Raw genomic sequence first — 24329 nt, 5'->3', positions numbered from 1 at the left:
TACTACTTACGTTTTTATATATTTACAAACAGTCCTTTACTATGCTGACCAGAGTTGTGAAATCTTCTGTTCATTATTTTTTTATGTTTCGTGAAATGATGTGTTCCCCTTTGTTTTGTAAAGCGCACATACAACTTATATAATTTAGGGAAAACTAATTTTTTATTATGGTTTTTGGCAAGATGGAGAGAAAACCATGTTCATTTTGGAAAGCTGGAAAGATACGAAACGTTTCAACTTGATGGAAAGCCTTCTACTCACCCAAGACTTGAATTAGTCCCTTTTTTAAAGGCTGAGAACCTCGATTCTTTGTTGTAATGTGCAATACTGTTTGTACTGTTTGTAAAAAAAAAAGAGAAAAAAAGAACTGAAAAAGAGGCATATATCTTTATTGCAGATTTATTTTCATTGCAAGCATTGTGATTCACTAAAATCATTTTCTACTGTGTATTTACTCGACATGCTAGTACCTTCCAGTAGTAATGTAGCCTTTGTACGGAGAAATTTTTTCATTATTTTTTAGAGATTTTTTGCAAAAAAAGAAAGAAAAAAAGAGACTAGAATTAAAACACATTTACATATTTTTCATTATTTTTTATTTGTGTTTTCTTTACACACTAATTCCTCAACCATTAATGTTAGCTATTTCTGGGAGAGACTTTCATGTCTGGTCAATGTCATTATTATTTTGTATTTTTACTTGGAATAAATTTATTTTATGGCGCTAATTCTTTTATTTCTTTTTTAAGCTAAAAATGTGTAATATTGTTACTAAAATGTCTAGATTTCTTTTTTTTTTTTAAATGCAAAGCTTGTCAGTTCTGTTGCTTACATTAGTGTGATCGGGACAAAAAAAGTGCACACAAAAATTAACACAATCATGGATGGTAATATATGTGATTGAAATGTAACAATGAATGGGCAATAAAAACAATGGCAGAATGGAGCAAATGTGAGGTTGTTGTGGTGAAACCCAGTCAAAACAAGATGAAATAATGAGCTCTGATATAAAGCTCTGTAGCTCCACATTCACTGTCAGAACATAGCATGTGTGCGTTTAACTGACATGATGTTTCCCAGAATGCATTTTATTTATGAGCAGAGTGTAGTGGAAGTAGTTGACTTGTCACTTTAAACTAACTTAAGACACCGTGTCTACACCAGACGCGACAAAAGCAGACAGAACCCATTATAACAGTGATGCTTTCTACACTGGATGCCGCGCGGAGCGACTCGACCAATCCCACGACGTTCTGTTTCTGACGTACTTCAACCGTTCGCGCCACTTCTGGCAACAAATAATGGATTTGCAACGGTCGCTTTGTCGCGTCCAGTGTAGAAACGGTATTTCCTCGTTTTCATTCAAAGTAACTGTCTTAAGATTTTTCTATATTGCAATCATTGAAACCCAATATAAGCTGTGCTGTATAGTCATAAGACGAATTGTTTTTAGTGAGTTTCACAAAAATCTCTGTAAGGTCATTTTGGCTTGTTTTTCTATTCTACCACACTTTTAGCTCCATTTGTCATTTAATTTAAAAAGGAAAAAAAAGTGTTTTTTCCTTAAACTTTTTCCTAATGCAGTTTAACTTCTAATTTCATATTTCACGTCTGGAATTGAGATTGTTAACTTGGACCTCTGCTTGTCTAACTTTGCAGTAATACTGTGATTAAAGGTTTTTTTTGTGTGTGTGGGATAAAATAAAGGCAGTGCTGCTAATGCTTACTAGCTTTCCCACCTTCATGATTTTTCCCTTTTCTGTACTAAACAGCAAATCTTATTAAATGTAATTGTATGACACTGTGAAACGCTGTCATCTTTTGCAGTCTCATTCTCTTGTAAATCTTCACTGCTGAAATGCAACCACACAAACCAAACACCAGTCGCAGATGTTAGACGATTTAGCCAAAATAATACATTTTGACCCAAGCCAAATTATTTTCCCTGACACTTTTCACCACTGATGTTTTTCAGAAGCTGTGACATACTTAAATACTTCATTATATCTGGTTTAGCTGTTCATTCACAAATTTCTCATAAATGTAAGCCGACACAGACAAGACATTTTAAAGAGAGCTCATTAGAATTTATTAAAATTCTACCAGCTTACCCAAAAAAGGCAAATAACAGAAATATTTACAGTTCTATTTTTTTTCCTTTTTTAAAACTCTACAATGTTTCCGATGTCCTGCTGCTCTTCTAGCTGTACCTAAAGATCTCAGTCAGTGCGTGTTAGACATTTCTGATGGAGCAGAAGCAACAAGCCCTTCATTACCCTACAGAAGTTAGTCAAGCGCCTCCTAGTGGCCTGGATGAACCATAAGTCATTCTACACGATGGTGGAAGCGTTTCAGTGCGTCCAGTCCTCGTCTCACCGTCTCTTCATTCAGTTCTGGAATACTGTCATCATGGATACTGATAGTGCCTTCTGGAAATCCTGAGGTTCAAATATTGTCATTCGTACAACACTCAGCTTTGTAAGATTAGCTTTAAGACTTCCTCCAGTGCCGCATTAAAAACGGACAGTTTTAGATCTCAAATCTTGAGCGAATTGTAAGAACATTCAGGAAGAGCTGTAAGACTGTGACGAGCATTAGACTGGAGTGTTTAAGGCTGATAGCTACAGTGCTTGTGCACGTCTCTCCGTTGTCCCATCAATCAGAAGACTTGGGTTTTGTTGTGCAAGTTGAACTGGGCTCATTTAAGGGAGTGTATGAAGCTGTCCAGGTCGTATTCATTCTCGTACAGCTGCTGGTCCCACAGGTCGCCCAGTCCATCCAGAACAGACTTCATGCTGGTTTTACCAGAGGATGATGCACCCGCCTCGCTCTTCACTGCTTCACCCTGAACATCAACACAAAAGCATCAGTATGAATCTGTCATTATTAATGTTTGTGCAGATGTGCATGTGAAAAAAACTAGCATTTAGGGCAGCATTGCTTCATGGGAAGGTGTTTTCTCTAAGCACTGACCTTGTCCAGCGTGAAGAGGTTGAGCAGCTGTTCTGTGCCCATACTCTGCAGACTGGCGTTCTCTTGGCTGATGACTGTATTTGCAATGGTCATCTTAAATTTCTGCAGACCCATGATCTTTTCCTCCAGCGTGCCTCGTGTGATGAGACGATACACATTCACCACACGTTTCTGAAACAAACACGCAATCGTTTTATGGATGCAAATGGGCTGTTCACATATTCTTTTACCGAAACACCAAAAACTTCATTTAATCAAATTTCTTTGACTTTTCCTGCCATTGGCGGAAATTTCCAGCTTTCCGTGTTTTCACTGTTATATGGTAGGGGGCGCTATTACACTGCTAAAAGAAAACAGAATCTCCGGATCAAAACACAGGCTAAAATGTAACAGAAACGAGCAATAAAAGCATTGCTCATGTTCGTAGTAGTCTTCAAAAATAAAATAAAAATTCTAAGATATCATTTAAATTAAAAACAACTGCTCATCCTACATGTGTGTAACATCTTTACTTCAGGGTTCCCACGGGTCCTTGAAATCCTTGAAAGTTTGTGAATCTAAATAGTTTTTTTTAAGGCTCTGGAAAGTTTTGGAAAATAAACATCCATCAATACAGGTCATTGAAAGTGCTTGAATTTATTTTGTGCAAGAAGTTTTCTGGAAAAAAATCCATATTATTCTCGCTAATGTGTTATTTTCGCCAACACTTTGTGGCCTATGCATACTAGCTTGCTTGATTTACGTTAGTTACGCACATTACGTTAAGTGTTTCCCACATGAGGTACTTTGTGTTGTACATTGCCATGACTTTCACTCACACAAGAAACTACGATGGTACCTCAACGTTAGTTTTTGGACACAACAAATGTGTCCCCACATTAAGTCCTTGAATTTGAGGGTGTTGGACCTGGAAAGTCCTTGAAAGGTCCTTGAATTTGAAGTTAACCAAGGCGTGGGAACCCTGTTACTTGGATCAAGGTTAAAATTCTGTGGTTGCCTCTAATTTCAAATGGCTATAGATTTTTTTTTTTTAGGCCAGTTTGGCTTGTAATAGAGCAAATAAACAACAAATAAATTTGCTAAAAAACAAAACAACACCCTGATATCTGCCTATTTGCTTAAAAAAAAAAAAAAAAAAAAAAAAGCAATCGGAATCGCTGCATCCCTAATTTTCGACCAAAAGGTTTTGGTTTCCGAAATTTTAGTCCATTAATAAATACTGATGTGCTTTAACGAAAACAGTAACACTTCCATACCTGTCCTATTCTGTGAGCTCGGTCCATGGCCTGCAAGTCTCTCATGGGGTTCCAGTCGTGCTCCACAAACACCACAGTATCTGCCCCGGTCAGATTCAATCCCAGTCCACCCACATGGGTAGTGAGCAGCAGAACGTCAATGGACGGGTCATTATTGAACCTGTAGAAGGAAAAGGACCACATACAGTGACCCAAATGGAACTGCCTTCGAGGTTAAACATTTCCAGGGTAGTTTGTGTGGCCGTCTCACCTGGAGACAATGGAGTGTCTGAGGCCGGCCTGAACGCCTCCGTCCAGCCTGAGGTAGGAGATGGTGGGCAGCTGTGTTTTGAGCAGGTCATGCTCCACGATGTCCAGCATGCTCTTCAGTTGGCAGAAGATCAGAACACGGTGCTGGGCCACCACAGCCTCTGTGCAGCCATCAGACGCTCCAGATGAACCCAGTCCACAGTCCAACAGCAGCTACAACACAAATAAATACATCCTGCTAGTACTGCATTTTGTTTGTACTATACACTAATGGCATTTATTGATGACGATGAAAATGGGGGGAAAAAACACCACTGGATATTGATGATTTAAAACAAAGTATGAATTGCATTTCTATCATCTACTGATTCAAATCGATTCACAGATTTCAAAAAATGTTTTTTTTTTTCTAAATGTTTGTTAACAACAAGATGTTGGGTCAAAGATGTTGTGAGAGCAGTGCTATAAATAAAGTAGTGTTTGCACATGAAGGTACCTCACTAAACTAATTTCAGACAGGCAAATGGTTGAGCCACTGTTTTAGATCACCCATTTCTGTGAAGGATCCAGTAGAAAATTTTATTTGAAAGTTTCGTTTTAGTTAAAATAAAACAATTCAACAATTTGCTGATTACCATCCATGATTGTGTTAACAAAAATTTAAAAGTATGCATATATTGAATCAAAATTCGATGTCGATGTAATGGAATAGTGACAAGAATCAATTTGAATCAAATCATGAGATTCCAAAAGATTCCCAACCCTATTGTCTGATATTGATGATAAACCCAAACCACAAAAATTGCCCAAAATTGATCATTTAAAACAAAAAGCAAAAGCCAAAAATCATGGGCTGATATTAATAATTAAAAGAAACAAACTTCATATTTTAAAAGCAAAACCGTAAGCAAAAAACCCTCCAAACCATTAATATTGATGACCTAGTGAAACTGCTTTGGTAGTGCAGATGTGTGGACCGCACCTGTTTGAGGGCTGAGAGTTTCGGGGCATGCTGAATGTCTCTGAGGTTGGAGTGTTGGCTGCTCAGCTGTTCTGTGATGTGTTTGTACTCTGGGTGTTGAGGGGTCAGCACCAGTGCCGGGTGATTACACAACTTCCTCAGATACTGCAGAGCCTGAAAACACCAACACAACAACAACATTACAGACTGTTCGACTGAGAGGAGGATATTCTTGCTCTCTTATATGACTTCCTGAGATTAACCTGGAAGACATGTCCGGTGGCCTTTAGTTTGGGTTTCTCTTCTTCCTCTTGTGTAGACGTAGTTGAGATTACATCATCCACGTCCACCTTTGCGCGAGACTTCGCAAAGTCCTCGTACAGTTGAACCTGAGAGAACAAGAGCAATGTCATCAATTTTACTACTGCTATTTATTCATTTATTAAATAAATTCCTTATTTCAGATTAACTGAAGTCAAGCCACCTTTATTTATATAGCGCTTTTTACAATACAGATTGTTTCAAAGAACTGTTTTTTTTTTATTTTTTATAGTGCACTTTGGCTTTTAGTAGCAGTTTGTAGCGCTGCAGTACAGCTATCCCCTCTGACACACTCAAAGCACTTAATCTTGCTGTAATCTGGATTTCATAAACCACATCCTGTGTGTGTTTTGTACCTGTAGAGGACTAAGGTTGCAGTAGTAATCTTGTATGATCTTTGGTGGCAGATCTTGAAGCACATCATCCTTCATTCTCCTCAGGAGGAAGGGCAGAACCTGTCTATGGAGTGCTTCCATTGCCAGCACACCTGAAAAACACACACAAACACGCTATTTTAGACTAAAAAGATAACATTATTAAAATGGCTTTAAGAAATGCATAAAAAAAAACCAACTATTTATGTAGTGATAAATCACACCTGCTTCCTGCTCGCGTGAGGAACTTTTAGCATCTCGACTGGCAAGGATGGGCTTCCCATAGCGGGCAGCAAACTGACGTTCAGTACCAAGAAAGCCTGGCATCAGGAAGTCAAAGAGAGACCACAACTCCAGAACATTGTTCTATACACCACCAAAAAAAACAAAACAGAAGGACAGTGTCGTCAAAATCAAGCTTCAGAATGTTTCAAGTCAATGTTGGCAAAATATGAAAGGTACATTATTGAATTAAAGTACACATTTTTTTTTTCCTTGTACTATTCCAAATTTCTGAACTGTGAAGACATTAAAGAGATCAAAAGTTTTAGTAAAGACATTTATAATGTTAAAAAAGATTTCCATTTCAAATAAATGCTGTTCTTCAAAATTCAGATTTGCATCACAGGAATAAATAACATTTTCAAAGTCATTTTAAATTAATAATATTTCATTATATTACGGTGTTTACTGCATTTTTGATCAAATAAATACAGCCTTGGTGAGCATTCGAGATATTTTGAACAGTAGTGTACACATGGCACTTAAGAGCTCAGTTCTCACCTGAATGGGCGTTCCTGAGAGGATTATCCTGTAGTTGGCAGATAACTGCTTGATCGCTTTGGAGAGTTTGGTCTTTCCATTCTTAATGACGTGACCCTCGTCAAGGATACAGTAATTAAATTTAATATCCCTGTATGGGAGAAACAGCATATAATCATTAAATCTTTCCTTCACCCCCACTGTGTATGAAGTCTGTGAATGATAAACAAGTAAATGTCGAGTTGTTACCTGAAAAAGTCAATGTCGTTCCTAACAACATCATACGAGGCAACAATTAGATTGTGTTTCTTCACCTGGTGCTGCAACCTGCATAAAATGAAACAGGAAATCACACATGCATTTCCTATTCCTTTTTGTAAACTGTATGACGTGTCAATATTCGTTTAACAGTTTCTTATGATCGTACCGTGCTCTTTCAGTGGGGGGGCCAGTATAGTGCAGAGGATTCAGATACTCTTTAGAGCAAAACTTCCCAACCTCATCCACCCAGTGGCCTGTCAGGGTGGGGGGGCACACCACTATGGAGGGCAAATGGCAACAGTCAGGAGCCTTTGTCCTGGTGAACTCCTGAGCCCTACACACACACACACACACACACACACCAATATTATTCGGCAAATAAAGTCTTGCTTTTTAACCTATTATGCTGCACTATAAAGGGTGAAGTTGATTTGGGGTGTACCTGAGGAAATGATCGCCAGCCAGAATACAGATGGACTGCAAGGTTTTACCCAGACCCATATCATCACACAAGATCCCGTGAAGCTTGTACTTGTTTAAAAATGCCAGCCAGTTGACACCATCCTACAAAAGACAACAGAAAATCTTTAAGAATGAAACAAAGATTGAAATTACCAGCGATAAATGCAGTCAAACTTCTTTTATATTCAAGTTGTGCATTTCCATTCTCAGAAGGATTTGCTAAAAAATAAAAAAAACGAACATTTTCATGGACAGAACTGTGAAACGCAAACACACCTGTTGGTATTTCCTGAGCTCTGCTTTGATGGGCACAGGAATCTTGTAATTTTCCAGTTTCCTTCCATCCAGCAGCTGCTCGAGGAAGTGTCGTTCTCTGGCCTTCTGCCGAATGAGATCTTCAGACATTGACGGTGGGTCTGGGATTCCAGCCTGAAAGGAATGAAAAAGAAAAAAAGACTAAGACAAAAAGGAAAACAGCTGCACAGAAGATATGCAACAAGCATCCTGCCCATACGGAGAACCCTCTGCAGAACGCCTTGCATCATTAGAAACTATGAAAAGTGTGAATGCTAAACTGCGGGTTACGGATCTCTCACCTCAAGAGGAAGCAGTCGGATCAGAGTAGCAAAGCACTGTGTGGCCATGAATCGCACGCTGTCACAGGGGTCACTCATACGGCCCAACACAGGGACCACCAACAGCACAATGTAGGGCACAATATCCACATCCAACTGTTCCATCACACCTGGACACTGTGCTCAGGGAAAATATTTGTGTTCTGAACACACTTTAAATGTCTGTACAATACAAACAATGTTTGGGGTTGGTATGATTTTATGTTTGTGAAGTCTCTTTTGCTCACCAAGGAGGCATTTATTTAATCAAATACAGTAAAAAGTATTCTTATTTAACACATTTTAAAAGTAATTTATTCTTGTGATGGAGTTTTCAGCAGTCTAGTGTGTCACATGATCCTTTGGAAATTATTCTAATATGCCGATTTGCTGCACAAGAAATATCAATGTTGAACAGTTGTGCTAATTAATGTTGTGGAAACAAAAAAATTCAGGATTTTTCTGATGAATAATTGTTTACCGTTACTCTTACTCAGTTTAATTTTGACTTAAAACTTTTATTCAGCAAGGGCACATTTAGTTGATATTTCTGTTTAGTTGAAAATTCTGTTATCATTTACTCATCCTCATGTCATTTCAAATCCATAAGTCTTTCGTTCATCTTCGGAACACAAATTCAGAAATTTTGTAATAAAATCTGGGACATTTCAGTCCCTCTATTTGAAAGTCTATTCACCCCAAACTCTAATACAAAACATTCTGAAAGATAGTGTTATGCCAGAACATTTGAGCTTCCGCAACAGGTTTTTTCTCGCTCAAGCAAGTATGGTTGAGCTTCTGTTTATGTTCGGTGATTATATGATGAAGAGATATAATTAAGGCTTTTAAAAGCGATCATATCTCTTCAAAAGACTTAAAATTCATCTTACTGACACCAAACTTTTGAACTGTACTGTATGCATGTCTTACTCAAATTATAATACATCCTAAATTAAGTTTAACACCTTGGTGCAATACAAAAACACAGCTAGATTTTCATGTGACAGAGGATACAGGCCATGGCTTCGATGGCTCCCTCCTGCTTGGTGTTGTCATCAATAGCACCCAACCAGGGCAGCACATGTTCCAGAAACACATTCATGGTCTCCATAGTAGCGATCTTGCTGAGCACGCCCACACCGCGAGCGGCCATGTGACGCACAGCTGTGTATGGATGCTGCAGACAGGTGCACAGGAGAGGCAGCTGCTCCATCAACTGCAGGTATAGAGACAACAGGAGACTAGCTGTCATTTCCAATGTTCATGCAGTTTGAAGCAAGACGTTCTTGAAAGCTGTAGGTGTACATACTACAGGGATGAGCTCTTGGGACATGGCTCCTGCGGTGACCTCCAGCACCTGCAGAGAGTTCACAAGCTCCTGAGCAATCGAATCTCCCTGCTTCAACAACTGGCTGGAATCTGCAACAAACACGGACACAAAGTGAGAAGGTTAACAAACATTCATCTGAGTCATAAAGAGCTTTTCAAATGCAAGTCACTTTACTCAAATTCCACTGAAACATTAAGATTACCAAATCCCTGAGCATTCAGCGCATTTCTCAGCGGAACGGTCATGAACTCCCACAGATATGGCAATGATTTGGTCAAGTCCTGACCGAAATGCCTGGCAACTGTCATCAAGCAGAACTCTGCACCTCTCCTCTGGATAAGACATGGCTTCTTGCTCTTAGAATTAAGGATTAAGAAGAAAGTTAGAATTAAACACCATCAGTCATGAGATCACTGAAGAGGAAACCGTGACGCTACTAATTACAACACTGTACATACCTCGTCTGTTTCTGTAGTAATGCTGCCTCCGAGGGGCAGTTCATTGTTGGTGTTGGTTTTGGGGGCTTTGGGGGTGGGTCCCCTCTTACTGGTGATGGCAAAAGCTGCTTTCTGATGCCGGTAAAGAGTGATGATGCCCTTTGTCTTGTTCACCATATGATGCATTGCATCCTTCTCAGCCACAGACCCTGGAGGACAGATGACATACACAAATCTAAAACCCATGAAACAATACAGCTTACATTTTAAATTAAAAGCCAACATTCAAATTAAATAAGATGATCTAGAAAGATACCAATATAAATGAACAAATTACTATAAAGAAACAATCTATAGAAATAAAAGTTAACGTTTTAAAAATGTTGCATTTTCCATATATTTTTATATACTATATTTTATTTATTACATTTATTTAAATTTTCAAGATTATCCATTTTTATAATACATGTAAATAATAATAATAAAATGTATTATTATTATTATTATTATTATTATTATTGCACAATTATTATTATTATTAGTAGTAGTAATAGCTAGTGGTTTAATGGATCACAACTCTCGATTCAGATCATATTGCGTTTTTTGAGTCATGTATCGGACCATCAACACTAATTACAAGCATAGATAAATACAATATAACAAATTCACATAAAGTAAGGTCTAACTGTAATATTCTAGCACATGGTCCGTACGGATCAACAACGATACGTTTAACCCCTAGTGATAGCGGTAATAATAGAATTTGTTATTGTTGTATATACACACACCAACAAAAAATGTAAATTAATAATAAATAATAATAATAATAATAATAATAATAATAATAATAATAATAATAATAATAATAATAATAATAATAATAATACTTAAAGGGACAGAATAGACCTTATTCTTGAAATAAAAGCAGAATAATTTTTTTTATAAATTGTCAATAAATCCATTCATACAGTTTACTAAACAATTTACCCACAAATTCGTTCTGCTCTCGTTTCATTAATAAGGGCGGCTAATGAAAATATGAATGTTATGGAGTTCCTCTCACCTTTACTGCTCTCTTGTATTGCTGGAGCGCTGGCTGGCGGGACAGGACAGGCAGCACTAGGGGTGAGCATCGGATCTACACACACCGAGCTGCAGAGATTCTTCACGATCTTGGCGTTAGGACAGGGAGATCTGGTAGAGCACAGCTGCAGCAGACGTGCGATGTTGGAGGCTGCGTAACCCTGAACGAGTATGTTCTCTTCGCGGCGGGCTGCCTCCATCAGGGGCCTGACCAGAGGATTGAGCTTATCCGGCAGCATGGCCAGTCCCACCACAGCGCAGGCAGTGAAGGTATGAACTCTCAGCTGCAGCTGCTGCCATTCAGCGCTGGTCTCGCACACAGTGGAATGAGCTTGCAGCCTCTTGCCGTCCAAAGGCTGGAACTGACGTGACTTGAGGTTCAGAGAGGAGGTGCATTCTGAGAAGATGGTGGTCACCTAGAGAAAATCAGGGGATGAATAAGAAGCCATTTTGGAGACATTAATCCAAAGTGGCATACAGGACACGTATAGGTTCTAATGAGCTGCCTTCTAAGTAAGGGTCCTAACTGAAATAGATAGATTTCTTTAAGATTAATCCTAAAGCATTTTGGGATTGCTTTCTCTAAAGGACAAATAGTTTTGAAAAATGGTTTTGCATCCATCTTTGTACACTTGTATAAGTAGTATAAATACAAAATACTACTACTACAAATAATAATAATCATCAGTTATTATATTTATGAATTAATTGTATTATGGTCTATATTAATATAGTACATTATATAATTATTAATATTATAGTATATTGCAAAATTATATTAATACATTTAGATATTACACATTTAAATTATTATAAGTTATTATATAATACAATATTACTAATGTTTATTATAATAATTTATATTGCTATATTAAATATACATTATTGTTGTTTTTAACATTGTAATTATCAAAAATAAAACTAAAATTATATTTAAATTATTATATTAATATAGTAAATTATATATGTATTTGTTTATTATTATACATTTACATTAATATTGTAATTAATGCATTTAAATATTACACTTATTATTAATAGTTTTATATATAATAAACTATTTTTTATTATTAATGTTTAAAGGGGCATTCCACCCATTTGAACATTGTTTTTTATTTAAAGTGGGTCATATATGTAGTCGAAATGTAAAATAAATTTTGAATTTGGTGCCTTCGTGACCGAGGAAAGACAAAAAATAACTTCAGGACGCATTTGTATGAAAGACAACAACTCCCACAATGCACCACATTGCACAGCTCCGCAAGCCACTCCCACTAATCCAGAAAGCGCATATCTGCCTATAAGAGAAATCACTCTTCCGTCTACAAGGCTAGCTACCACCAGAGCTTGAAATTCATTTCACACAAAATGTCTAGTTAGTTGGCGAACTCATTAGTGCATTACTCCTCGTTTTTATTTCTTTCGAAAAGGTGAATTATTGCATGGTACCGGGATGTTCAGTCAGAACATATGCGGTGCGAAACTAGGATAGTTCACAACACAAACGTCCGTGTCCTCGTCTGATTCAGAGATTTCGTCCAGGAGAAATTGTCATCGTTGAAATTCTTTGCCGCAGACGGACTCTATCTCTGTGTTCGTAGCGGTTCGTAGTTGCATAGTGAGATCACCGGCGCCACCAGTCCGCCCTAACTCGAGCCAGTCCGGGCTCCTCGTCCGCGGCAGGCAGGTCTTCTGCCTCGGCTGCTCTTCGCTATAATGCGGCTTGTAAAGGTAGCCACAAACACCTGATTCAAGCATCAGACTTCCGAAATCCTCTTCTTCTATATCATATTGAGCACTCTCCTCCGCTATTGTCATAACTTTACATCTGTCTCCACAGCGCCTGTTAGCTTAGCTTCAAACAAGATGGAGGATATTGCTTTCAGTTTCAGAGAGTAAAGTCCCACCCACTGATCTGTAATAGGTCTGTAGCGTGAGCGGGTCCCGCCCCCTGGGAAAGATGAGGAACGAGTGTTGTAGTCTCAACAGAAATCCCCCCCTCTTACACTTCCTCCTACAATGACGCAAAATGACGATTTTTGCGTCATTGTAGGAGGAAGTGTAAGAGGTAAATAACGGATTTCTCCCGTCTCAGGGGAAAATGAGAGAGTGTTGCACGACCATTCAACAGTATGACTGGGTTTCTAACAGTGCAAAGCTTAATGCAAATGGGTGGAGTGTCCCTTTAAGCCCAGAATGGACCTCATTCTTAAAAGATAACAGCAGAACGCTCTAGAACTTGAGTTGTGACTTTTAGCATCTTTTACTTACCAGCTCATTGGCCTGATCAATGGTGAACACAGCGGAGTTGATGCGTTCTCCCACATCAATCTGGGCGTCAGCCAGCAGTGCTATGAGCTGTTTGCATTCGTTCTGCATGCGAGTAAAAGGAATGGCGATCTCATCATAGTAGAGTTGTTCTGAGAGGATGGTCAGCAATCGGGGCTGAACCACGCTGGATAACAGCTCACACTCCTGAGTGATGCAGGACAGCATGTCATTAACATGTTTAAAAAGAAACCGAAAAGTGACCCTCTCCCATTCTCACCTTCTGAAGGCCTGCCCACTCACAGATCACCATAGAAACAGCGATCCGCTGCAGGGCCGATTTGGAATTGAGATGGAATAGTAAAAGTTGAGCTAGAGACTCGGCAGGACGGAGTTCCTGAGAAGAGCTGTTCAGCCGTGGGTCGCATATACAATTGCACAGCGCCCCCAACAGCCTAGGAGGACACAAAGTAGTCAGACACAAATATGGCATAAAGAAACAGGAAAAAAAAAGTTTAAAGAATCCCTCCCCCCATACCCACTTTGCAGCCATTAGACGTGCACGTGTCACCACATAGTCTCGTGTGGCAGGGTCTTCGGTAATCGTTTCCGCTCCACCAATGTATTCCTGGACCGTTTCCTTGACTTGAATAGATCCCTGCCGGGTCTTCCCAGAAGCCTTCTCCTGCGGATTAACAGAATGAGGTTCAAAGCAGATCTGTTTTTGGATGAGTGGGAAGTGTGAAGTTTGTAGGCTGGATTATTCTCAGCCTCAGACAGCACGCCCACGGACCACCCACAGTCCGTTCACTGACAGACTGATACATACTGAACAGAAGAAAAGAAAACTGGAAAGCACTTTCTCACTCTGGTGAGCTCTAATCTGAAGTGTAAAACCTGCTTTCTTTAAATCATGTCCGTACTCGGTACTTTTGGACAGGCAGAAAGTTTGTGCATGTACACTACCGTTCATCAGGCATCAAAGTAGTACAGAGTAATATTGTGAAATTATTACAATTTAAAATAAATGTTCTATATTTTAAAATCTAATCATGTTCCTGTGATGGAAAATCTGAATTTTCAGCTTCAGTGTCACAGTGTCTAATATGATGATTTGGTGCTCAAGAAACATGTCTTATCAATGTTGAAAACAGTAGTGATTAATTTATCAATTTAGTGCATCCTTGCTCAAAAGTATTAATTTCTTAATGATAACGATAAGATAAAATGAAATAACTGGTTAAGAGATTTTGACCTCCACCCTCACCTTTAAGCGGGCTTTCACTTCCAGCAGCATGTTAGGATCTATTGGGATGTGTGGCGCTTGCATCATCAAACAGAGCCAGGCACCCATCCAAGGACAGCTGGCCGCCACCACATACTGCTGCGGCGCCTGTCGCAACAACTCCACCCACACCTAGAAAAACATCAACATATTAATAAACTAATTTACATACCAATCAGACAAACCATTCAAATAGTGGAACAGTGAGTTTCAGTGAGCATCACCTTCTGTATCAGCTCTAGGATCTCTTGGTTGCTCTCCAGGATGCAGGACTGAAAGATGTACCTTAACATGTCCTGCATGATGGGATTCAGCCACACTGCACAACTCTAAAGGCAAATTTTTTAAATTAGAACAGGAACCAGGAAAGATTAAAAACTTGAAACTGAAGACGTTAAATGCTAAATATTTTGATTTTAATTTTACTCTGCAACCCTAGTTAAAAATACTTTTATGCTAATCATTGCTACATGCTAATCCTTCCTGTAAAGTTGTGCATCTTAGACTTTACACAAAATTTCCAACCTGGTCAGCTTTGGAAAGCAGTGTGTAGAGCGTTTCTAGGGCGGCCCGACGAACTGAAGCAATGGTGTGTCTGAGGAACGGCCACACTCGAGGAACCAACACTGTCAGAGACTGTTGCGAGCTGGGAAAGACCAAAAAAAAGGTTTTAGTTTCCCATTGATCATTGTCATGAAAAGTGGTGTTAATAGCAACTAAGATGAGCTCCTTTCAGATTTAAAGAGATCTAACCTGCACTGGCGGACCTGTGGGTAAGTGAGCAAAGAGGACAGAAGGGTCATGATGCTGTTAGTTGAGGCTGTGAGATCATCCAGCTCCAGCAGAGCATTCCACAGTGTGTCCACGATGAAGGGAACCTATTCAGCACACACAGGGGATATAGATATGCAGGCATTAACCCAGAGAAAGTGCTAGATGTAAGACTGGCTTCAATGTGTTGGAAAATATATTTCATGCACACTGTCAGTGATAGACCGACTGGCCTATATTTGAATATTTTAAGATTATCGCATCTGATAAGACGTGCCCAGACATATCAATTCAAATCAGATATATCTGCACTGACTGAAAAACAAATGAACTTTGAGCTCAGACCTTAGCAGGCTGTAACTGAACCAATCCATCCACCACAGGGATCAAAGCTGCTGCTGCCACAGCACGAACATCATCATCCAGATCCCGCAGGCCTTCTGTAATGGCAGGAAGAACCCGGGGCAGGAGCGCTGCGATCAAATCCTAAGGGTCAGCAAGGTGTGAAGGTCAAACAAAGGCTAAAGACTACAACACGAATGTCACTTTAAATCTCAGAATACAAAAAAGGTGTGCACATCCCAAATCTTAATTGGGCTCAGGTGCAGAGCAAAAAGACGACAATCATAGAGGTGAGAAGAGTTATATCCAAAATATTAATATCCAAAAACATATTCATAGACAGCGCAACGTTTCGACCATTAGGTCGAATTAACTCCATAAGGATATTGTGCCTGATGAAGTACTTGATGGTCAAAACATTGCACTGATTATGAATATGTTTTTGGAGCTGTAAACTCGCGTGTGGATATTCTCCTTACCACTTTAAATCTCAGCCCATAAGAATGAGAGATTTCTTCACCTGTCTGACAGCAAGAACATATTTGATGCCCAGCAGGCCTCCGTGTCGAACCTCCCACTGGTCTTCAGTTAGCAGCTTAAGCAGAATGTCCACAGTCATGGCAACGCCACTGTTCGCCATGTGCCTCAAAGCCACGCCAAGAGTCTGGGCACACGTCTCTCTGACAGGTGCAACCACCTGGTAAGTTAAGAAAAGGGAATGCTTCAAGATGAGAACAAGAAAATGAAAGCCTTGTCACAAAAAATAAATAATTTTTTTAAATGTAGTGACACTGACACAATTGTGCAATTACAGGTTCAAATGTCAGTCTTTTTCAGCCACTAGGGGGCAACAGGGCTACAGACAAACAAACTCAGAATTTACAGACCTCATCTGATACAAAGTCTCCAAATCTGTCCAGAGCGAAGACGCACAAAAGCCGGATGACCAAATCCTCCAGCCACTCCTGGTGCTGTCGCTCCATCTGAGAATGAAGGCGGCATCAAACATCAGACACTGAATTTATACTCTGACAGTGAAAATGTGCAATGAGCTGGTGAATACCTGTTCTACTGTACTGCCAACAGTCTTTCCACCACCAGCACCATGACACTTCAGCACTTCCCTCAGTCCTGTGCCGGCACCGTGGCGAATCTAAAAATGACAAATAAAAACCTCAGTGACCAATCACTACTCCTTTCACTGTAACCACACAAACAAATAACTTCTGTTCACATGCTGCATTTAAGATCATTTGTCTCAAAAAGCACAAGACCAGCAGGAATCAGTGTTTTCGGTAACTAAAACTATTAAAAATAATTTGCATATCTAACTGAAATAGTTAAATAAAATAAAAAAATATTAGATGAAAAGTCCAAACTTAAAAAATAAAAATTTCAATGTTGCCTTGGTAACTAACTGAAAAAAAAAAAAGGTTTATGGTATAATACTACAAAAATTAAAACCAAAATGAAATAAAACAATAGAAATATTTTAAATATAATTCAAAAATAATTACAAAATTACAAAAATAAAATAAAATAAAAAGTTAATTCATAAATAAATATTATAATAAAATAATATTAATAAACATTATAATAAAGTAATACTAAAATAACACTGATAGGCATTACATCGAGATATAAATCACTGCTCCGTTTGAGATAAATTTCAGTCTCCACCAGGCCTGGGAGATATACTGAATATTTATGATATATTCACAACAATTTCACTGGCAATATAAAGTTAAGCATTGCGAAATATAGCAATATTTGAATGCACTTTTTATTGGTCCATTAATTTTCAGAAACACTGAACCATTAGATTAGTATGATCCCCTCTTGTCTTGTGGCCATTTCAGAACAAGTTTTTTTTTTCAGTACCTCCCATGAGGGGTTGAAGAGGTCATTGCACAGTTCATCACAGAAGCTTTCCAGGGGCCATTCCTGAGTCTGTGAAACAAAAACAAATATTAGACCGACACAATAGGACACGTTGAATGGGAACAGCTCAATGTGTGAAAGAAAAAGAAAGCATGTGTGCAAGTCTCACACCTCCTCAAATAAACTGGAGTTATCAGGGACATTATCAATTAAGAGTTTGCTGTCGGTTGCTGGCTGCTCAATGACTACATTTGTGGTTTTCCGTCGTTTCTCCTCTGGCTCTCCCTCAAAACTGTCATTGCTGTGGCAGAGGAACATAAGAGCAGTGGTCAGACTGACCGCCCACATACCTAGGAACAGTCATTATCTTTAAAGTCAACGTGAAACACCGTTTATATAGGGCTGGGAGTCTTCAGGCACATCACGACCCGAATATAAAAATGATTCATCTAATGCATCTAGGGGTGCAAATCTTTGACATGTGAAGGTGGCTGCGTAAACCATAAAAGTTGTTCTAGAATAAGTCTGCTCTCACCCACTAACAGAAACATAAAAATTAGGTATGATAACCTAGTATCTTTGTGAAAATTCAAAGCTGCAGAGCGACCTTAAACCCTCAGCCTACATTGCATTCCTGTATAAAACCATATTCCCTTTAAATATAGTGTTTATGATCCATAAAAGTTGCTTGGTTGTTGTCGTCTTGAAGATGTTAAGTAAAGCATGTGCAGCCTCTGTGTCCGTGGCTGTTTAAACTTTTATGAAAGCGGTTATACCCAAAATTGCTAATAGTACAGGGTAAACTGTGTTTTATGTTGGCATTTAAAATCAAGGAATAAAGGAAATACAGATATATTTAGCATTACCTCTTCTCATTAGGATCCATGTCTCTGGATCTCTGCTTTGCCACCAGTTTCGCCATCCTCTTGGCCTTGTTCTTCTGTCGATTGCTCATGCCTGGACGAAACTGTGAATCTATGAGCTCTGCAGCTGGCTAAAGAAGAGAACACAAACCTGAACTTACAATTGAACATTTTAATATTATAAGTGGCCCGTTTAGACCCGGAACCAGGGCTGGACGAAATTAAATAATCACAATATAGTTGCAATGATTTATGCCCATTCACCTTCTCCTCTAATTCAAATTTTGTAGAATTTGATGAAGGTAAGATATTCACAGCACAACTCACCATATGGTTGCGTGAGAAGTGACAGCTCAGGCTTTTACCAGGCTGTGTTCTGTTGGTACTGGAGGCACAAGCGTCCTCCAGGTCCTCATCATTAAAAAGCTCCTCAGTGTCCATGCCGATCGCAGCGCCCATATCCAATCCCAACTTCTTCTGCAACTGCTTTCTCTGCCGGGCCAAACGCTCTTTGGGATCCGTCTCACCTAAAGAACAGAACGCAATCATGACTCAGAATCATGGCAAAACCAACAAGGGTGTTCTAGGTGTGCGCTTTTTGGTCCAAGTCAAAACAATCTATGATACTCTGGTCTCTAGATATTACCCATTTTATTGTCCACCAGGTATAATCACAATCGCTTGAATAGAAACATAATAGAACCAATGAGGTATCATTCATGCTTGTAGCACAAATGGTGCAGAGTAAAGTACACACAAGTTTAATATGAAATATAAAATTAAGGAGTACATGGACCAAAAAAAAAAAAAAAAAATCATACAGATATGCAAATAAATGCACACTTATCACCTGCATCTCTTATCCAATTCTAGGCAAATGTCAAATGACCAATGCTTTCATTTCCTTATTACAATCAAATTCAGTGGTATTATATCTCTTTCCTGTAGTTATCTTGCATTTTACATAATTGATGTCTGTGGCACAAAAGGTGCCTGTTAAACAGCAAAATTTGAACAAACTCCAAGTATAAATAGACATAACGACATAAAAGTTAGTGTTAAGTGTTAACCCACGTGCCAGATCTAATCCTACCTGACTTGTCATCTTGCACCTCAAACTCCGCTCCAGCAGAGCCAAGCAGCGACGCTCCATGCTTGAGCAGACGGGAGATATCAAACCTGTAGAAACTCAGCCTGTCTGAAGAGATGTCCTCTGGAGACATATCTTCTGGACACACCTCTGAGAAGGACAACACATTAAAGTTCTCGCTCAGCTCAAGACACACATTAGACAGAAGCTTTTAACGTGCCATGTGGCATTACCACTGCAAGATCAAATTGGAGTTGTTTGCATTTGACTGCATTGATCAAGTGTATAAATAGTTATGGCAGCAATGCGCTTTCCTGTAAAAAAAGTACCAAAAAAAAAAAAATCCAATTCTCCAGTAATGCAATCTAGGAATACTCATCTCACCGTCTTTTGGCTTTGGAGTTGGGTTCCATTCCGGAATATTCTTCACTATGGCTTCAACAGCCTGTCCAGCTGCGATTCGCGTATCCCAGTTTGGACTCCTCAAGAATGTTAAAACCTATTAAGGCCGGACGAAGGGAAACCAGATCAATCAGATTCGGAAGGGTTGAAATTCAGGTTTGTTCACATGCACCACACATTAGGCAAATAAGAACTTCCAAACATTTACCTTAATTCTTATGTTAAGAAATATCTCTCTGTAACCTCTCTTTTTCAACCCTCTACACACCTCGGCAATAGAATTTGCCATTGGCTAGTAATTTTTTTTAGTTTACTCGCCAGACTGATATACTTGTATATTAAAAAAATATGATTCCACCAAATCAGTTTAAATTTAAACTTTTTAAATATCTGAACGTACACTCTTAACATCAGTCAATCAATCATTATATAATGATATTATAATAATCAAGCACTATTTAATGATAGAACTTCAGTAATTAGAACTAAAACTTGGTAACCATGTATGAATGCATATTTGTCATTTTAACTGAACTTAGGACTGGTGTTGGTGTTTAAGATATTGTTGGTCATTCAGTGTATTATAAAAATAGATAATGGTAATCAGAAAACAAAACGGGGATGAGTGCCAGCCAATGAGATTGCAGTTTGCGCATTAGTTTCCACCCACTACCGGAGAAACCGGCATATCTTCTGCTTGTTCTTAAAAGCTGAATAATTCCAAATGAACTCCGTTATTTTGACAGGAAAATACAACAAAGAATATCGTTTACATGTAGCGCGTTGATTCTACGTGGTATGTAAGGCTCTCTCTAAATATATCTATGCGAGACTTGTACTTAGCCTCTAACACACACACTGGCAAGTAAAATCTGAGAAATTATTGATAGACATTTAGACATTATTTAGACGCTGTTGATAGACATCATTTAGACGCTGTTGTTCACAGCGGATTCATCCAAACTTACGTAAAGCTGTCTGATGTTAGTGGTTGCCTGTGTTGCATAGCATGTTTGTTATTTTGGGGGCGGAGCAATAAGGGATTTTAGGTGTTTTTTAGGTGTCTATTTCAAATATTAACAGGTTTTCTCAGAAATCCCTTACTGCACCTTTAAATCTTGGCTCAATTGTGATTTGTTTTTCAAACCCAATCTTCATCTCTACACTAGCATTTTGCAAGTGATGAAATTAAACCCATTTGTTCAGATAGACAGGCAGTATCTACAACAGTTGCTATAGTAATGATGCAAGCATCAGCATGATGCCAAAATACTTTCTCATACAATGCATCCACTGTCAGTATAGAAAGAGAAATGGACATTTTGCTTTTGTTCATGTCTAACTGGTGCGGATTTTAAACAACAAAATGATATATATGTGTTGTAATTTTGCTGTAAATTAAAAAAACTAATACATTTAAAAGCATCTGCTAAATAATTGCCTTATCCACAGCGATTCTAGTGTTTTCACATCACAAATGAGAGCATTGTGAGCCACAGACGCCAAACATGCTATTTGGAATGCTAGGAAAGACATTCTTCCTGTACAAATTCAGACATAAGACATATGCTATTAGTACATAATACAGGCATGTTCTTCTGCATATCTGAACCATTTTTATGAGTTTAATGCATCTTTTTGCGGTTCAACTGACAAACTACTAAATGAGCCTATGTCCCCCCCAAACATTTTTTTTTTTATTTCTTTTGGTTGGTCTGAACAACTCCTAAACTCACCTTTGATAGCAGGTTATTAAGCTCATGTGGGTGAAGCTTAACAACATCTCCCAGCTGCTGAGCAGCTGCTTTACGGGTAACAGGAGTCGTTCCTGTGTCCAATAAGATAAATAGACGTTCCAACCTGGAGAAAATAAAACGAGAAAATAACATCTTTATAAATAAATTGATTATTTAAGCCGTGGTCCCACTAGACTGTTCATATGAAATTTATTCTATCACTGCAAAAGTCTCATGGGTTAGTTCACCCAAAAATGAAGATTCTGTCATTAATTACTCACCCTCATGTTCCAAACCCGTAAGACCTTCGTTCATCTTCGGAGCACAAATTAAGATATTTTTGATGAAATCCAAGAGCTTTCTGACCCCCTTATAGACTGCAATGTGCCTGCACTTTCAACCTTCATTTTATGAAGCGACGAGAATACTTTTTGTGCACACAAAAAAACTATTCAACTAATTATTTTCCGTATTAGTCTCTGACGCCGTTCACGTTGTAAACATGATACTGATCTGGCGTTCTGACGTACAACCCGTAAGAGAAGAAATTGTTGAATAAAGGCATTATTTGGGGGGGTAATTCTCAAAAGTATTCTCGTCGCTTCATAAAATGAAGGTAGAACCACTGTAATCACATGGACTATTTCAACAACGTCTTTACTAACATTTTGGGCCTTGAAAGTGGCAGTAACGTTGCAGTCTATGGGGGGGTAGGGTTTATATTTCACCAAAAATATCTTAATTTGTGTTCCAAAGATGAACAAAGGTTCTTACGGGTTTGGAACGACATGAGGGCGAGTAATTAATGACAGAATTTTCCTTTTTGGGTGAATTAACCCTTTAAGCCTTAAATATTCATGGGCATGAAGATGCAAAAGGGAACTCAATTCTTTAGCCTACTTGTTACCAAACCGCGCACCCAGAAATCCATGTCTCAGAGGGCACGCAAATGCTGAATTGAGCTCTCTTTCACGTCTTCTTGCACTTGAACAGACTTATTCAAACAAAATGATGTCAAAAGGCCCGTCTTGGCAAGTACCCTCATAAACGTGAATGTAAACAGTTGAGAATGAAAATGCATGTGTATAAGTATATTGGATCTGTGCAGGTCTTAAAGTGACAGCAGCCTAATATTCCTGCTGCTGTATGTTTTAAATGTTAATCAAACAACAAAAGGCAAAGAACAATCACTCACTTCCCTGAATAACTTCTGTAACCTTAATAAAGATTTTGGGATATGGCTGGTAAAAAATATTTATGGCCAGTAAAAAATTAAGTCACTTAAGAAATTGGCAGGTGTGGCAAAAAGTTAGTTTTAGGCCCTGCCTATAAATGATCAACTATATAAACTAACTTTCACTTGCACTCATATAGCAAGATATTATCTTCTTGCTGTGTAAATGCATTTATATACTTCATATTCTTCCATCTCTTCATCTTTTTCAGAAGAGAGAAATGAATCACGCTGCTGACTCTCTCGCAAGAAGCAAATCGCAGTTTCTCTGTTTCAAGGCGAGTCCCTAGATTGCAATAAATTTGTGTAAAGTTTATTATAAGTAATAACTGGTCACGTGATAAACGTGGCGCCGCCCATGGGAGGGCGACCCGGAATATAAGGAATAAAAGCTTTCCGTGAGACTCATTTTAATTAATTTCTTTATCTCAAAAAAAATATGATTACCAAAAAATAACCAATAAGGGTTAAAAAAAAAAAAAAAAAAAACTAGCACCTTCCCCCTCACCATCCTGTCAGACACGTTATATAACGGCACATTAACTGCATCATCAAGTGATGGATTACGAGAAACGAGTGCTGTCTTCAGTCTGTGAATGTTAACTATGTCTTCACCTCACTGACAGTGCCCAACCCGGAGAGGGATGACACTGCGTGGGGTTAGTCCTCTAATCACCCGTGGATTTACACATTAGGCGAAGATTTACCAGGATAAAGTATAATCATTAAGGCAGACCACAAACTATTTAAGTTGGATTCATAACGCATATGAAATATAACACACAACACTACCAATATATGACATGCAGCATGAGATAACACAATTTGACAGGTTACATTGACGTGTTCGTGCGGGAGGTGAAATTGCTTTTGCAGTAGCTGTGAGGAATTACCTTTAACGTAACTCATTTAACAAATATTGACCGTTATATCTATAATGTATATATTATATAAGTATTAAGAATTAGAATATTCAACTGTAGACACATTTGCCAGCTGCAAATCAACCATAATCCTCTAACTCACCTTGAAACAGCCATATGAGCTGTTCGGGTGCCCGGGCTGGGATCCCGGCGCGGGGTTCGGGTGCGGGTTCGGGATCAGGATCAGGTTCGGGCTCGCGCTGTTGATGACCGTCGCGTGCGCGGACAGGCCCGATCTCTCGCACACTGCCTCAAAATCGGAATGCTCGCTTATTAAATATTTCCCACAGCGCCCGAAGACGCCGAATAACACCTACGCCAGCGTACAGATTGATTTAGCCCTCCGCACTACCCCGAAAACGGTATTTTAATCGAATAAACGGGGGAAAATAATTTTGTTGGTCACAAAAGAGAAGCCAGGCGGCTGGTTTTATATGAGGAGCCATCTTGC

At 38.8% G+C, this 24329-nt stretch overlaps 1 protein-coding gene across 1 annotated transcript; it reads right to left on the bottom strand.

Annotated features, from left to right (window-relative positions):
* Window positions 1-373: 373 nt before the first annotated feature.
* btaf1 (BTAF1 RNA polymerase II, B-TFIID transcription factor-associated) lies at window positions 374-24329 on the bottom strand. Its single transcript, XM_084093509.1, has 38 exons — window positions 23982-24329; window positions 21722-21845; window positions 19968-20082; window positions 19587-19733; window positions 18821-19020; window positions 18497-18624; window positions 17802-17931; window positions 17631-17699; window positions 16813-16902; window positions 16637-16732; window positions 16270-16446; window positions 15753-15893; window positions 15390-15514; window positions 15162-15282; window positions 14861-14965; window positions 14619-14768; window positions 13894-14036; window positions 13632-13806; window positions 13355-13558; window positions 11064-11499; window positions 10022-10209; window positions 9766-9919; window positions 9543-9652; window positions 9248-9449; window positions 8216-8364; window positions 7896-8048; window positions 7600-7721; window positions 7324-7491; window positions 7146-7223; window positions 6918-7047; window positions 6359-6500; window positions 6117-6247; window positions 5703-5828; window positions 5461-5613; window positions 4480-4691; window positions 4230-4389; window positions 2974-3144; window positions 374-2845 (listed from the first exon to the last, which is right to left on the bottom strand). Exons 1-38 carry the CDS (start codon window positions 23993-23995, stop codon window positions 2699-2701), a joined length of 5586 nt encoding a protein of 1861 aa, XP_083949635.1. The 5' UTR covers window positions 23996-24329; the 3' UTR covers window positions 374-2698.

This window comes from Abramis brama (assembly GCF_963993115.1).
Source record: "Abramis brama genome assembly, chromosome: 19".
Lineage (NCBI taxonomy): Eukaryota > Metazoa > Chordata > Actinopteri > Cypriniformes > Leuciscidae > Abramis > Abramis brama.
The sequence above is the reverse complement of the archived record's forward strand: the minus strand, read 5'-3'. Positions and strand labels throughout refer to the sequence as shown.